The sequence below is a fragment of the Parasteatoda tepidariorum genome, chromosome 7 (assembly GCF_982258835.1).
Source record: "Parasteatoda tepidariorum strain Cologne lab strain chromosome 7, Ptep-v5.0, whole genome shotgun sequence".
In the NCBI taxonomy this organism is placed as follows: Eukaryota; Metazoa; Arthropoda; class Arachnida; order Araneae; family Theridiidae; genus Parasteatoda; species Parasteatoda tepidariorum.
The window spans coordinates 73,918,889-73,935,823 of record NC_141761.1 but is presented as its reverse complement, the minus strand read 5'-3'; the positions used below and the strand labels follow the sequence as shown (position 1 = coordinate 73,935,823).

The 16,935-nt window shown below is 28.7% G+C and overlaps 1 protein-coding gene across 1 annotated transcript in view; it reads left to right on the top strand.

Moving 5' to 3' along the window:
* LOC107455634 (arrestin domain-containing protein 4) overlaps positions 1-16,935 on the top strand; it is a 74,086-nt gene that overhangs the window by 45,064 nt on the left and 12,087 nt on the right. Inside the window, exons 3-4 of the mRNA XM_016073268.5 lie at positions 6,409-6,647; positions 8,621-8,803. Of these exons, the coding sequence (XP_015928754.1) occupies positions 6,409-6,647; positions 8,621-8,803 (422 nt within the window). The remainder of the gene's footprint in view (positions 1-6,408; positions 6,648-8,620; positions 8,804-16,935) is intronic.

The following is a 16,935-nucleotide window of genomic DNA, read 5'->3' as shown; positions in this document are numbered from 1 at the left end:
TGTGATTTAAGTCAAATTTAATTGGATACCTGTAACAGACGTCCCGCGTATGTGCCAACCTGATTGGCTACTGAATCTACGAATGCCACAATGACGACACTTGCGAGCATCGAATTGAAAAGTAAATCAAAGATACCGACAGGTGTAATTTTCCTTGCAATTTAAGCTTAGTATTGTAAAGAAATAATACAATTTTCAAGTTTTTTTTCCTTAGTTCTATGTTTAGTTACAATTTTTTAATTTTTGCAAAATTGTTTTAAAGGAACGCAAGATTGTGTTTTGATTTTACCGATTTCAAATAAGTGATAATTTTATGTAAAATGATAAAAATTGTATTTATTACTTTAAAAGTTTTGAACAAGTTGAGTTTTTTGGATAAAAGATATATTTCCATGTTCTTCTTGATCAAAAAGGTTTGAGAGACGCTACTATAATGTACCAAACTGCACTATTTACTGTTTTCAATTCCCAAATCAAACGTTTTTATAAAATGTACAAAAAGTTAACAGTTGCACCATTTTTAGAATAAACATTGTTAAAAAATGCTCCAATTTTACTTATCATTAAATTATTAGGGAATATAATTTATTTAATCTTTAAATTAATTTTATTAAAACTTACTTTTGAAGAAAAAGTAGAAAATTTTTTTGGAAAAATTATATGGCTTTAAAATGCATATTTTTATTGAGTCAAACATTGTAAGAAAGTTTTTCTCAAAATTGGGCAATATAGTTCCAAAACATAGATAGTCGAATTTGTAACTCCACATACTCATTACTGAGTAGAGTGACAATGCTGAAAATTGAGTAATCTCGAAAATGACATATCATAACAAAAGGACATATCCCTCTCAAATTTTAAAAATATCAAACTTTACTAGTTTATAACATTGTTCGAAAAAATATATAATTAGATCAAAGTTTATTGCATTTTCCTTCATTCCGAATTTATTTCACGAATAAACAATGTTTTCAGATCAGTAATCAACACTCGCCTATCTTATGTTTATTTACAAATGAAGACGGATTCTCAAAGCTGTTTCAATTTCGAGCATGTCACTGTACTCAATAATAAATACAATTTGATTGAATAATAAATATAATTTGAGGTTTTCAAATTCAACTATAATTATTTCCGAGCTATTTTGACACAGTTTTACTGAATTTTGAAATAATCCTTTTTTTCAGTGAATTTGGGAGTTTTTGTTTTTGTGCCATACATTAGTTCATGCATTTAAGACACCTACTAAAGAGTAAAATAATATAAAAAAAAATGATCTTCAGCACCCAATTAAATAAATCATTGGCATTCTTTTATTGAAACCCAAACATTACCATAAAACAATTTCAATAAAATTTAAAATATTAAAATAAATTTCATTGCATGAATCTTCATTCTTCCATTCAAAATGCCTGCGATATTTCCCGTATTGTAAATGTTAGGCAACACAATGTGAAGAGAAAAAGGCTAATTAAGAACCTAAATCAACTTTTTTAATCTCAATTTGAACAAGAGCCTCATTTACTTTTACCTTATTTAGATTTATCTTTTGTTTCGAGTTTTGACCTTGTCTTCGAAAAAAAAAAATGTTTCAGGAAAACGTTTGAACTATACTGTTCTGCAATTTGGTCGTAAACAAGCTTCCTTTTAATAAGATTTTCTAATTATTTCGAACGTGTAATAAGTAATTAAACTAATTACAAACAAAAGCTCCATCACATGTTCGGTGAATACCCACATGCTTGCTATTTCCGCTATCAGGTTTACAGCACAGAAACAAAAACTCACTAATCAACCCACGTGATATCCTTGTAATCATCTGTGGTTGCTTCAAAACTTTCTCTTTGCTAGTTTGAGGTTAGGTAAAAACTTCTACATGTTTACTTTATTTACTCACTGAAATGCATTGGTGGGTGTTCTACCTAATATGGTGAAACATCCTTTGAATTCAAACAAAATGCATGAAATGTTAAGATATAAAATTCAAATTAAGTTGAGTTAATTTAAATCGCTCTAAAGTATCAAACCAGAATTATTTGATACTTGTAATTACTCACAGGAAAGTTTTTTTTCCTATTTTTAACGTAATAAAATTTTAAGACCTATTCTTCTGTACATTAAATAATCTATACATTACAAACAATCATCTCAATTGATTGCTAAGCAAAGGATTATATGCCTTTATATTTGAATTTAAACATGTACAAAATTATATTATTCATAATTGCTCAGTTTAGTTGAAATGGATCGCAAACATTTTTTTAAATAATATTTTGAAGTATGATCTTATTTTAGTCACATTTACATAGACAACATTCACTTTTGCTATGTCTTTACTTTTTCAAGATCTCAACGAATAAAGGTACTAATGAACAAATTTTAAATGTTTTATCGGTGTAGAAGAAGTCACCAAACAATCGTTAGTAAAATTTTAAAAAACCTCTCTTTTGGCACAAAGTTGAAACGTTATTACGCGTATAGTATAAAGAAAATAATTATGAGGGATTTAAAGACTTCGACAATTGGAAGTCTGTACACTCAACTAGTAAAAGCAAAATATATTCTTTATTTTTTATTGTCAACTCAAAAAAATTAAAGCTAATTTTTTCAAATTCACAAAACTCTCACTTTAAATCTTCACAAAAAAAGCGAACTATTTGCCGATCTCTTTAGCTAAAATTATTATTTTAGAGCCAAAAATTACTTAGAAAGTTTATTCTATTGATGTTAATGTTAGGAAATAAAATTTTTTGCCGTTCTTGTTTTAAAAAAATCTATGATAAAATAAAGTGTTTTTATGTGTATGTCTCTCTTATAACACTAGAACCGTTTTTCCAACCATACTGAAATTTAGACAATGGATGAAACGAGCAATTTTAACCTTGAAATCGTTTAAATATTTTATCAGACCATTTGGGTCTGTTTTATCAAATATTTTAAGTATAACTTCAGTGTTATTTGCATGTTTATAGCTCTCATTAATCAAAAGTTTATTGTAGCTTCTTTATTGTTTAATTATTTTTATTCGATAACTCAGATAAATTCAATAATCAACATTAACTTGGTAGTATAAGTGGACTACATCAGCAAACATTTCTAAAGTTGTTTATTTTTGCTTATAGCTGTGCTTTTCATTCTTTCTAAGAAATTTTTGTATTTAAATAATGTTCATGTTTATGATAAACTCCTTTGAAAAATTCAGAACCCTATATTAAAGTTTAGGTAAGTTATACAAAATCGAAAGAGAGTTAAACATTGGTGCTTTCCCGTTGAAATCAAAATCAACTTTTATGGAAACTAATTCATTTCAAAACTAAAATTTCCTATGCCCTAAGCAAGCAACAAACTTCTATTTGCCAAGTTTTTAAAACAATTTGAATTTCCAATACATTTTTGGTATTTATTAATTTCTACATTTACTTTATTACTATAATTCTGTAAGTTAATTTATAAGTATCTTAGCTTCAGTTATTTTTTTATTTTCATTTATATTGCACCAAGAAAAAAGTTTGTCAACACTACCAGAATATTGGAAAATTTACCAAAAAACTTGGCAGTTTTTACCGAAGCGTTTTGATAATGATTTCGGTAAAATTAACAATAAAATATCGTTTTATAATATTTTATCAAGTTACTTTAGAACATAGCACAAAATCCATTTATTTAGTTAATTTTACGTTTCAGTTTTGTATTTTTTGCTAAAGACGTGGTAACAAGAGCTATTTTTTAATGTTATTACCATACAGTAAAATTACCATACAGTACAGTAAATACATCGTATTAAAAGGGCTACTTATTTCCACTTTTTGCAGCAGAAGATAATTTATGCCCCCAGTGAATTTTTGTTTCACCTGTCATCATATTTGATCTTATATCACCTTTATTATATTAAATCAGATTTTCTAACGATTGCAAAATCTTCTGTAATCCTACACTTAGACTGTTCGTTTTACATTTCTTTCATAACAACTAATCATGTCTAGAAAAATAATCCTTGTTCGATTTGAAACGCTCTTTTTCTTAAAAATTTAACTTCGGCGTTTCAAATAGCCATTAAAGGAAAATTGGAACCATATTTTTTCTAGCAATGCTTATATTTTTTTACGGCTTTGCTTTAAATTACATATAATAACCATTTTTTCTGGTGATAAAATTACCAGAATACTTGAATTAATCTCAGATAATACTTGAATTTTCTCATTAAATCGTAACTTATTAAAAAGAAAAATCAAACTTAAAAAGTTCTTTCGGAGTATTGTATATAATAATTAATCTTAGTTTATTTGAGTTTAGTATTTTAATCAAACTTGATTATTTTAAAATGAAATAAAACTTGATTCTATTTAAATTGAATTTCAAGGAAGAAAAATTAACAGTTATTGTCTGCCATTTGCCACTTTAAATGTTGCAACAATTTAGTAAACAAAAAAAAATCTATGTCTTCTATGTAAGTTCTGTTTAAAACAGTGCTCATTATTCCTCAGTAAGTATATTTTAAACAATTTATAAACGTAATATGTTTAGATAAACGGAAAAAAAGTAAAAATGGCCATACTGTAAAGAATTACTATGCATTTTACCGGGAAAGAAAACATATTTTTCACAGGAAAAAAACTGTATACAGAAAAATACCGATTTTTTCTGTTTTTACCATTATCCCCTAAGTGCAAAAAATTTCCGCCTTTTTACGAACTTTCTCTGTCTATTTGACGGATGAAACTGTTTTGTTGACAAAATGTTTTTTCTCTGTATTTCACTTTAATCATAAACGGATTAAAATCGCCAGTTTAAATTCAATTTTTTGTCATTAAAATTTTTAAAGTTCATTTTTTTTCCATCCAAATCATTATTAGATTATTTTCTATATTAACTCTAAGTTCTTAACAATTATATTATGGTTTGGAACATCGTAAAACTACAAATCGACTTCATTTTCAAAATGATACTCTATCGGATTACTATGTTTCTTCCAATATAATTATTTGGTTATCTTTTTGGTAAAAGTTCCACTAATAGACAATTTTATAAAGGGAAACTCACTTTTGGTTAAAATGTTATTGCACTTAAATAGTATTTCAATAAGATAATGTCATCTTAAGATTATCTTTTTTCATAATGGAAGTTAGAGCTTTAGTAGTTCAGGGGCCAGAGCACTCGTCTCACAATGAGGTGGCCCAGGTTCGAATCCTAGGTTGACTGGTTGAGCGAGTTCTGCTCGTGGCTTTTATCGACAGCAATGACATAGTTGTTTCATAGAGTTTTTTGTTAAAATATCAATACTTTCTTCTTAAAAACAGGTATTCGCTTTTAAATAGCAGTATTTTTCCGTGAAATAAACGTTTTGTTACTAGCATACCAGAGGACAGTTTCTTTCCCCGTAAATTAAGCAGTATTTTTACAGGGCGTGATTTATACGAGTTGTACTAAAGTATGTTTTAATCTAAAAATATTGGAATGTTCATCTAAAAATACGTGTATACGATTGGGGGAAAACTTTAATTTATCCATACAAATATAAAATGATTTACTTAAAAGGTAAAGTCGTGAATACTTAAGTACAGTTAATTAACTTCTTTCACTTCAAAAGTATACAAAATGGAAATAATAGTCAGCATGTTTCAAGCTCTCAAAAATAGGAGCCCATTTTCACAACTTGCCTGAAGTGAAAGAGAAGAAACAAAAGGGAGTTGAAATATTAAGCATAAAGTTGACAACGGAAAATGGAAAAATATAAGATCAAAGCAAATCTAGAAAAACAGCAGACGAGAGAGAAATAATTTTAAAAACAGAACAAGAACAACCATAGTGGCCGAGAGAGGCAAATTAGAGTTAAATGCATTTCCACGCACTATGTAGAGTATTGATATAAGTCTTACATACTCTTGGGTTCAGATATTTTTAAATAAATATCGGGTAATAGTTGAAGAAAACTGAGAAACTTTTGTATACTAACGTTATTGCAATAGGTTTCAGAACAAAATTAACTTTTAAGTAATTTTTTATGTTTGTTATGAATTATGTATAAGAATTTAGTTCAAAATGCAATTAAATTAAATTATTTAAATAGAAACTTTTATTATGATTAAAGCATGATTTCATTAAAACTTATAACATGAAAGTGGGTGATGAGAATTGTAATTGAAAATTGAATCTCTACCACTAAAAGTTCGCGAAACACTGCCCATTTGCACATTGTACAATTTGTATGGCTTTCGCGTATTGTATTGGTTTGAAAATGTTTCATGTCCAGCTACATATCCAGGCACATTTTCTCGTGTTGTAAGGATTTAAAATGTTTATCTCATTTAAATTCAATCACACCCAAAAAATGTTAAAATTTTAGTGATTATACGAGACATAGGTGAAAATTTACATTTTCTGACACTAATAAAATTAATTTATTTCCAGGTTCTGAAAGAACAGTTGAATCTGATCGAATGATTATTCTTTCTCCTGGTGTGCATTCTTTTCCATTTAAACTAGGCCTACCTCTTGGCCTACCCTCTACGTTTCTAGGCAAGCATGGGTGGGTTCAATATTTCTGCAAGACGGCACTCAAAGAACCATCTGGGCTGACTCACAAAAATCAACAAGTTTTTATTGTTATGAACCCAATCGACTTAAATTTAGAACCATCATTATTAATGGTAAATATTATGAAATCTTTGATTTGATTTTTTAAGTTAAACGAAAGAATAAAAGTTAGAATATTGTATGTCGTTTTTAAAAATATGTGGAAAAAAACATAATTTTCCTTATATCCACAAAACAAGACGCCTTTAACACTAGAAAGACCGAAAATTGCCCAAAAGCAGTCAAAATGACTGGATTGTGAATGCTTAAATTTGTTTAAAATTAATTTATAACATTTTTTATATTATTTACGGTTATATAACAAGTTATTGGTAAATATTAACAATAAAAAAAATTATATGTTGTACAAAAAGTCACAAAATTCTAAGAAATTGTGTCATTATATGCATCATTGTTTTTCTAATTGAAATTAAAAGCAGTCAAAATGACTTCCTTAGGCAATCTAGCGTTAATTAACAAAAATACAGAGGGTTTAATTCTATGTGGTCTTTATTGCGATTACTTTTTTCTTGCAATACTTTTCTGCTCCTTACATACTTTTCTGCTTTTGCATTGATTACATTTTTAATAAACACTTTAGTTTTAAATAAGTCTGTATAAAAGAATGTGCTGAGCGGTTTTTTTTTTTTTTTTTTAATTTTCTGATTTTTTAAATTTGCAATAAAAAATGTTTGAACGGAATATTTCTCATTTTTTGATTTTAATTTAGAATCTGAAGTTTTATAGTCACTAATTCTCCCACTCAGAAAACGAGTACAAACGGATTACGAGACCTGAAGGAAGCTTTACAAATAAGAAAATAGTCAAATAAAAGAGTTTTGAAAATTGAAGAATTTCGAAAAGTAGTATTATATTACCTGTAAAGAACTCAATACGTTTCTCTAATTTTTCTCCAGAAAAAAAGAATCATTTATTTTCGAAAAGCTTACCTTAATTTAAAAAAAAAAATTTATTTTCAATCATTTGCTTCTGGGTGACGACGGCACGAAACAGAGTTTTCATTACTGCTTATCGAACCTTTTAGGAACATAAATAAAGTATTTTATTGTGATAACAAGAAATCTCCCATTACAGCGTTTCATAAAGTAAAAAATAAATAAATAAGTAAAACGTCTCCATTTTTGAAAATCTTCTACGTTACAAACACGTGAGAAGAGATGCATTTTTTTGTCTTTGTGATCATCATTGCTACATAAACAGAGATGTCTAAGTTGACGTCACTATTCACTTACCTGCACACTCGAAATCTATCAATGATCAATGAGTTAGATAGCAATGAATACGAATACGCTTCTATTGAGATAGGAATACCTATCGTCATATAGTTAAAAAGTGGAATAGTGCACCAACCAACTAGTTGCCATTCACAACCACAAAATGTACTGTGATTGAGGGATTTATTCCATTCAAGGATGTAGCTCAGTCTCTGGCTTGGAATCTCTATGCAATAATCACCACAAATTCACAAGTTGTTGTTGTAGTTCATTTACATCGCACTAGAGCTGCACAATGGGCTATTGGCAACGATCATCTATCAACGAAACATCCCTGAGGATGATCCGAAGACATGCCATCACAATTTTGATTCTCTGCAGAGGGGATGGCACCCCTGCTTCGGTAGCCCGACGACCTGCACGCGAAGTCAAGCACTTTACGGTAGAACAATTTAACGAGGTCCAATACCGCACACCCTCGGTCCCTACGCAGGCTAAACCAAGTGGTCACCCACCCGCACACTGACCGCAGCCACTGATGCTTGACTTCGGTGATCTTCTGGGAACCGTGTCTTAACGATCAGTTCACCCACAAATTCACAAAGCTGTTCTATTAGGTGTAATTTAGCGTAAACAAGAAGATCGGAACAGTTATTTTTCGAAAACTAAAAACATAATTTGTGTTAGCCATGAATTTTGTTCATAAAATAATCTTCTTTCAAATACTTTTGCGTTTTTGTCAATGATCAGTTTATTATTTTAAAATGTTAAACCTTAAAATTAATACAAAAATAATTGTTTTGTTTTCACAGCAACCATTTCACTGTGAAGTTGAAGATACTCTGGGAATACCTTGCTTGAATGCTGGTCCAGTTTCTTGTCGAGTAAGGTTAGATAGAGGAGGATACGTGCCAGGAGAAAGCATATGTCTTTTTGCCACCATAGACAATGGAAGTAGAATCACAATCAAAAAAACAAAAGCCATTCTCACAGAAGTAAATGCTTTAAATTATTAAATTAGAATTTCAGTGAAAAATCTCTATTTTTGTCAATACCAGAGTGCGTAGCGTTTCTAAAAAGTGCTTATATGTGCTTATTTTCGATTTTTGGTTTTTAAAAGCCCTTAAAGGTGCTTTTTTTCATTGAGTGTTTTTTAAAAGTGCTTAATTTTCCTTTTTTCAAAATGAGTTTTTTCCTTTACTATGTTGATTTTCGTTTCAAATTATGTAAAAAGATACAGTTCACATTACTTTATTCAATGTTTTCACAATAAATTCAACCCCAATCTATTTCGACGTATTGTCAGTCCCTAGCACATGAAAACGCCATTCGTTTTACATGATTCAAAATTTCATGATTTTTGACAGAATTGTCAAAACCAATACCCAAAGGTTTTTTTTTTAATTTTACATGAAGGTTAAAACAAGATAAGACCATAAATTACCAAAAATTTTCCAACCCTTCCTAATCATGATATTTTTTTAAAGTGCTTAAGAATATGTTTTGAGTGCTCGAAAAATGCTTTGAAATATTTTTGAGTGCTTGAAAAGTGCTTAAAAATATTTTTTGAGTGCTTGAAAAGTGCTTAAAAGGTGCTTATTTTTTGTTGAATAATTTGGCTACGCACCCTGATTACAAAATATTTTGTACTTCATGATATCATCGATTACGTCATAGAGGTACATTTGCTTATTAGCAAAATACACTAATATAAAATTACAATCTTATTATTACATGTCTAACAGAATAAAATTTTTTACATTTTTGTCAAAAAAGATCAATTTTGTTCAAATTACTTTAATTTCTTCATACGCATTCTACAGTGAGAAAAAAAAGATGAAGACTATCGATAATGGTAAAATTTACCATGTTTCTAACTCTGTGGAAACACTAAAAAGCTTGTTAATTCTTACCGAAGTGCTCTGGTAGTGATTTTAGTAAAAAGAACAATAAAGTATGGTTTTATAATACCTTATAAAATTTGATAAATATGTTATAATTTGGTATTTTACCATAATACTTTTTAGTTCTGAGTTTTTAGTTTCTAGTTTTGAATTTTTTACCAAACGTGTGGTAATAAGAGCTATAATTTTGAACACCAGAATTTCCGGTAAACTATTACCATATGAACGAAAAAATTACCAAATGAATGGTTTAAATACCACATATTTTGGTTTTATTAATCAGAAGTATGTTTTTCTTTTTTTACCAGAAATGTTAATACTAGACAGTGCGGTAATTTGTACTCCATGCAAGGTTGTCAAACGTGCTCTTCAAATAGAGCCTAACTTTGCTAACTTTTGCTCCTTCTCGCTCCCGTGAAAATGTCGGGTTGGGTTTTCGCCCGCTATTTCTCGCTCCCGTGATATTGACGGGCTGGAGTGTTCAGCAGTAACGCGCCAATAAGAATAAAACTAATTCATTTCCTTTGCCCGGAAAAAATTTTATTTCTCATTTTACACACCTAATGACAGTACCAGAATATTTTTAAGGTAATTGTAGATAGTTAGTTTATTTTAAACTAGTTACTAATCAAATACGTAATACAAATAGAAAAGCCAAAATAATAGGCACTTTCATGACCGTTTTCTTGAAAATTAACCGATCGTTAAGGGGTTAATAGGAATTTTCCAGATGAGTACTTCTCTTTTTAGTGAATTATTATTCATTATGTGAAACATATATCATGATTTGACCATAATTCATGAGCATCAAATTGGGTTATTAAGGAAGATTTGACGCATCATTCCAAATCGAAATTTTGGACAGTGTCAAAAAAGATATGGAGAAGAGGCATAACATAAAAAAATAAAGAAGACTTCTCAAAATAAAGAAGACAAAGAAATAAACAATAGTAGAATTGACTTCAGATAATTCAGTTTATTGATTCAAACTAAGTTCACTTAACAATTCCAGTTCAAATTTGTTATTTTTCTCTAGTAAAAACATATTTAATATTTCTTCAGACAAAATTATTATTTGTAACATTTTCAGACTCTTGTATAGGTCATAATAATTATTTTAATTTCTGTTAGTCAATCATTTCTCGTTGTGGGTCGAAGCACTCTTAAGTAGGATCAATTCTCATATCATTGAAAAAACATTAACAAAACTGGTAGTTTATAATCTTTCTATGTAGAGAAGATCTATATTAAACGCCACTGCTGTTTCGAGTGTTAAACTCTAAGTTACAGTTTGTTTTACTGCACAAAATTTACAAAACTTAGGGACTTGAAATTACGATAACGCATAGAAAAATGTAGAAAGAGTGAGATGGAATAAAAAATTAACATTCGATAATTAGTTTGAGAATTACTAAGGATTAAACTTGTAGTAAAAAGTACCATGTGGGCCACTCTGCTGTAGACAGAAATTCAATCACAGTCTTGAAATTTGAGCTGCCGAAAGTAACATTTTTATTTATAAATTTTTTCGAGAACTTCTTTCTACAATCTTGCGTTTTACTTGATGCCAGAAGTAACAACAAAAGAAGTGTTGCCAGATACAAATCTTAATATTTGTATCGAAATTTCGAGAGACAAAATCTTATTTTTATTGGAACTATTATACTTTTAAGTAATATATAATAAATTAAGTAATCGTTATATGTTATTATCAAGTAAAATTGAATCTCATTTATTATTTCTTATTGTGTTACACAGTTTGTATTTCTAAGTTTAATTCTTTCTTTTTTCAAGTATTGTTGAATTTTTTTCAATTTCGAGTAACAGTTCTTTCATCACGGTTAAGGTATTAACATAATGTGTTTGCGTAGGATAACACTAATTACATAATTTATAAACAAAATGTCCTTTTCTTATCACATTTTAATTAAAAAAAGCAATGATGAATTAGAAGCAATCACGAGCGGAGCTTTTAGTTTAAAAAAATATAATAGGAAAACAAATGGCAAACATTATAAGTTAAATAGTAACATAAAATAATGTTAGTGATTTTTTAATGTTAGCAAAAAAGTATACAAACATATTTTGTGAAAAGGGGGTTAAGCTCCCATGTTATGATAGCTTCAAACTATGTACTGATAACGTAATAATTAAGCATAACAGCTCATGAATACTGATAGCTTGATACTTACGTATACATTAGAAAAAAGTGCGCAATTAACATGTTATCAGTATATATTTTGAAGTTTTTTTCATAAGTATTGAGTTGAAAAAATTTCATTTCTCCTCGAGACAATGAAACATGCCCATTGCTAAAGTGAATAAATTTATGAATACTTCAGATCATTATGTAATTGTTTTTACCGGTAAATATAGTTTTAAAATCAGTCACTTGGTTCTCAATTTAAAATAATTAATAAGTCTTCTTTACGATTATAATCTGACTTATAAAATTTCACTTCATTTAAAGCGAAACTGCGCGAACAAAACTGAATTCTATTTCAGTTTAAACAAAAGGCTTTTTCCTTATAGAATCTTTACAATTTCCTATTGTCCTTGTCATATCAAAAAACATAGTTTTTGAAATGAATTGAAAAAGTTTCCAAGTTTTGAAATTCTATTTCCTCGTGTTTAAATGGAATTCCGGTTCTATTTAATCAATTGGTTTTCTGAATAGAATTTGTTTCAAGTTATTCCGATAAAGACGTCGCCCCAATGAAATGAAAAACTCTTTAGTTTTTCATTTCAGATAGTTTTTATAAAAATTAATTTATTTTATCTTTTATGACTTTATTTGTGATATTTTTCTTCCTAATAGTCGCGTGTTTAAATATCATGAAAGATGGAAATCATCAATAGATTTAAGTAATCTGCATATATTTAATCAACTATGATCTAAACCAGTGGTTCTCAACCACTGTGCCGCGGCACTTTTGTGTGCCGCCAAATTCTTAAAATGTGCCGCCAAATATTAGAAATGATATAATAAAGATTAATGCTCTTTTCATTACAAGTTTAAACTAAAGAAAAGTGTATAGATGTATAATATTATATATATACTTTTTATAATTTTTCCACGCTTTAACCGCGTGAACATGTCTTTGTGGGCGATTGTCTTGTCTCTGACAATCTTAAAATAAGAAGGAAGTGTTTAAATTGTCTTTGACACACAATTTTAAATAATGTTGAAATTAGTAGGAAATTTAATGACTATTAAAATTATTAATTAACAAAGGCTAAAAAAAGCTAAATACTAACTTCCAAGCGAAAATAAAAGCTAATCATTAAAGTAAGCTATGCAATTAATAGTTATAAAAACAAATTAACAAAGGATAACTTAACTAGCAGAAAAAATAAGCTAACATAATTAGCAAAAAGCTAACTAACAAGAAATCACAAATAATAGTCATGAATGTAAAAAAACTAACAGTTAATTACTATGGAAAACAAGCTATAACAATTAATAACTAGCAAAAAAAACTGTTACTAACTAATAAAAAATTAGTCGAAAGAAATAATTAATCCCTTAATAAATGTGCTTTTGTTGTACATATTATTTTATTTCACTTTCAAAATTATTATCACAAACTATTTAACACAGTGCATTATAGGTAATTAAACAACTTTTAAACTAATTTTTTTCATTGTGTGCCGTCAATTTTCGAAATCTTTAAAAGTGTGCCGCCACAAAAAAAAGGTTGAGAATCACTGATCTAAACATTCAAGTATATTAGATTTGTTTTTATCAATAATTTATCAGCTTAAAATATTCATTTTATCTCCATTATTTTTGTTCAAAACAAAATCTAGCTTGATAAGAAGTCAAACATATTTGGATATATTTTGGTGATTCAGTTTTTATCATTTAAGCAATTTGCTGGTACACAGAGAAAAAATTCTGGTGAAATTACCGTTCTGTATAGTAATTAAACTTCTGATAAAATGTCCAAATTTACCGGAAGTTCTGGTTTTTAAAATTATAGCCCATATTAACCCACATTAAGTAGAAGATATGAAACTTAAAAGCAAATCTAACCGAATAAATGGATTTTATGCCGTGCTCTAAGTTATTAAGATAAAATTATCGAATGTTACCACATTTACCAAATTTTATCATACATTATAAAACTATATTTTGTTGTTAATTTTACCAAAGTCATTACCAAATTGCTTCAGTAAAAATTACCGGGTTGTTTGGAGTTCCCCTAGTGCAAGAAACCCAGTAAAAGTTTTATTCTGTAAGTTTTGGCCATACATTTTTCTCAGAGTACTTCTTAGAGCAAATATTACTTTTTTAGTGTCAGGTGTTTCCAAAATGACGACAAAAATCACTTAAAAACGGAAAAATACAGAAATGTATGATTTGATGAGTTCTTCCTAGGAAATCTGAGAATTTGTGCTCACTTAGTTTAAAATTAGGAACAAAGCTCGTCAACAAATGAAACTATGTCGCATACTTATCCTAAATTTTATTTACTTAAGTATTGGTAAAAATGTTTTCGTGCTTCAAGAAATGCAACTATACAAAAAAAATATATATATAGCTATTTTTAATGGATAATTAGAATGGGCGATTCATGATTAGAGTGTGCCACGTTGCTGCTGCAACTTATAGTAAATTTGAAATAATTGCTTCATAATTTATCTTGAACTTAAAAATAAACTGAATTCCCAAGCAGAACACAGCAATCTTCATCTTTTATGACTTCTTTTCTTCGGAATTGATTTTTAAAATTCTTATTGTTAAGATATCCTGAAGGGAACCTTGTTTCATGATTATGAGAAGTTTTTCGCAAATATAAGCCTGCACTGCTGATTTATTTTTACACTAACAAAAAAGCGAAAAAAATTAATAATTCACCGAATACTTTCAATATATCTATTCATTTTTAAGAATTGAGTTTAAATGAATTTAATAATTAAATACATTTTTGAAAATATCGATTTTTTGTAACTTCTTAGGAATTTTACTGACTTCAGAAACTAATTCGACAACAACTTTTTTAACTTTTTAGAAAAAATGTAAGTTTCATTACCAATATTTTAAAGATAACTTTTTTTCTCAAAATAGGCAGACAAAGTACTAAATTTTTCTCTCTCATACAGAATAACTCACCTGGACTGAAAATTAAAAAAGTAATAAAACACTCAAAAATGCTTTTTCAGTTCTAACACATAGTTACGCTTCTTTGATTTTTCAGTTGCAAGTTTTCTGCATCGAAAGATTTTTCGTGTATGGAACGTTAGAGAAGCTCTAACTGAAATTCTTGAAAAAAAAGAATGGAATTTTATATTTTTCGAAATAAAATGGTTAAAATATCTTTCCAAAAGGAATATTTTATTTTCATCTGTTTATTTTACTGAAAGTTCATTTTATTCTTTATCACAGGAAATAAAAAACTTTATTTCTTATCAAAGTTCTAGAATTTTGGAATTTCATTAAACAAATGCACAAATTCTGTTTTATTATTTTACTGGTTAGGGAGATTTAACAATTTTTGTATATTTGTGGTTATTTTATGGAACACATGACGTCATAAAGTAAAGATATATTAAAAATAAAATCAAGGTTAAAAATAATCTAAATTAATTTATTAAAATATTTTTTTAAAGCTCATAAATTTCATGAAATAATGGGAGTGATCTAATATTATTTCCTAGCTCAAATAAAATTCATTAAAAATATATGTACACCGAAGAGCAATTACATTATGACCACCCTGCTAATAACATGTAAGACCACCTTTAGCCCCCAAAACAGCTAGCACCCACCGTGGCATTGATTCTACAAGGTGCTGATAGGTAGTCTGAGGTATCTGGTACCAAGCGCTCACCAACTAGTCCTGCAATTCCCTCACATTGCGAGGGGGTAGCGTGGCAGCACGTATTTAGTTTTCCAAGTTGGACCACAAATGCTCTATTGGATTAAGGTCAGGTAAATTTGGAGGCCAACACATGACTTGAAAGTCACTGGAATCTTCCACGAACCAAGCCATGACGATTCAACCCTTATGACATGGTGAATTATCCTGTTGGTAAACACCATCCCCCGCAGGAAAAACTGTTGCCATGAATGGGTGAACCTGGTCTGCTACTACGTTCAAGTAGCTTACAGACGTCAGGGATTGTTCTATGAGGATTATGGGTCCTAATGTGTCCCATGAAAACATTGTTCCTGGGCGAGAAATCATGAAAACCTGGGCGATCGCATTGTTATAGATGGAGGGTGGTCATAATGTAATGGCTCTTCGGTGTATAATGATGATAAAATATGCAAAAGTAAAGATATATTAAAAATGAAATTATGTGAAAAATAATTAAAAATAATTTTTTACATTAAATTTTATAAATGTGTTTATTCTACATAAAGAAAAACATTCTGGTAAAACTACCGCATGTATGGTAATGACAGCATTTCTGGTAGAAAGAATCTATGAATCTGAGGAATCAAACTAAAATATATACTGTATTCAAACCTTTCATTTAGTAATTTTTCAGTTAATATAGTAATGATTTACAGAAAATTATGGTTTTTAATCCTACATGTTTAGTGGAAAATACAGACCTGAAAAGTAAATTGAACCGAATAAATGATTTTTATGCCATGCTCTAAGGTATCATGATAAAATTACCAAGCTTTTTTCCACACAATATAAAACCATATTTTATTTATAATTTTACCAAATTCATTACCCGAGTGCTTCGGTAAAAATTACCGAGGTTTTTGGTGTACTCATAGAACCGGAAACACGGTAAAGTTCACCAAATTCTGGTACCTTTGAACATACTTTCTTTCTCAGTGTAATATTGTTTGGTAATTCAAACAAAATTCATAAAAAAATAATTATTATGTACTTAAAAGCAATCTGCGTTAAATAAATATAATGATAATTTTTAAATTTTTCAACTGAAATTTACTTGCGATGAATGTAAGATAATTATTATAAATACATTGTTTTATTCTTAGTAACTAGTTAACTAGTCTAGTAACTAGTTAACTAGTACTACTCTAGTATTTAGTAGAACTATATTTCCCGTTCAGTTCTGAAATTTTTTGGGTTCATGCCTGGTAGTACAGTCCCAAGTTTACCTAGCAAAATGGATGTAGTTATCCAAGTGATTTAAATCATCTCAAATGAATGATCCAATTATTGAATTTTTTGATATTCAGCATAAAATGTGTTATATAAGACAAATATTCATTTTGTTTTATATTTTGCCAA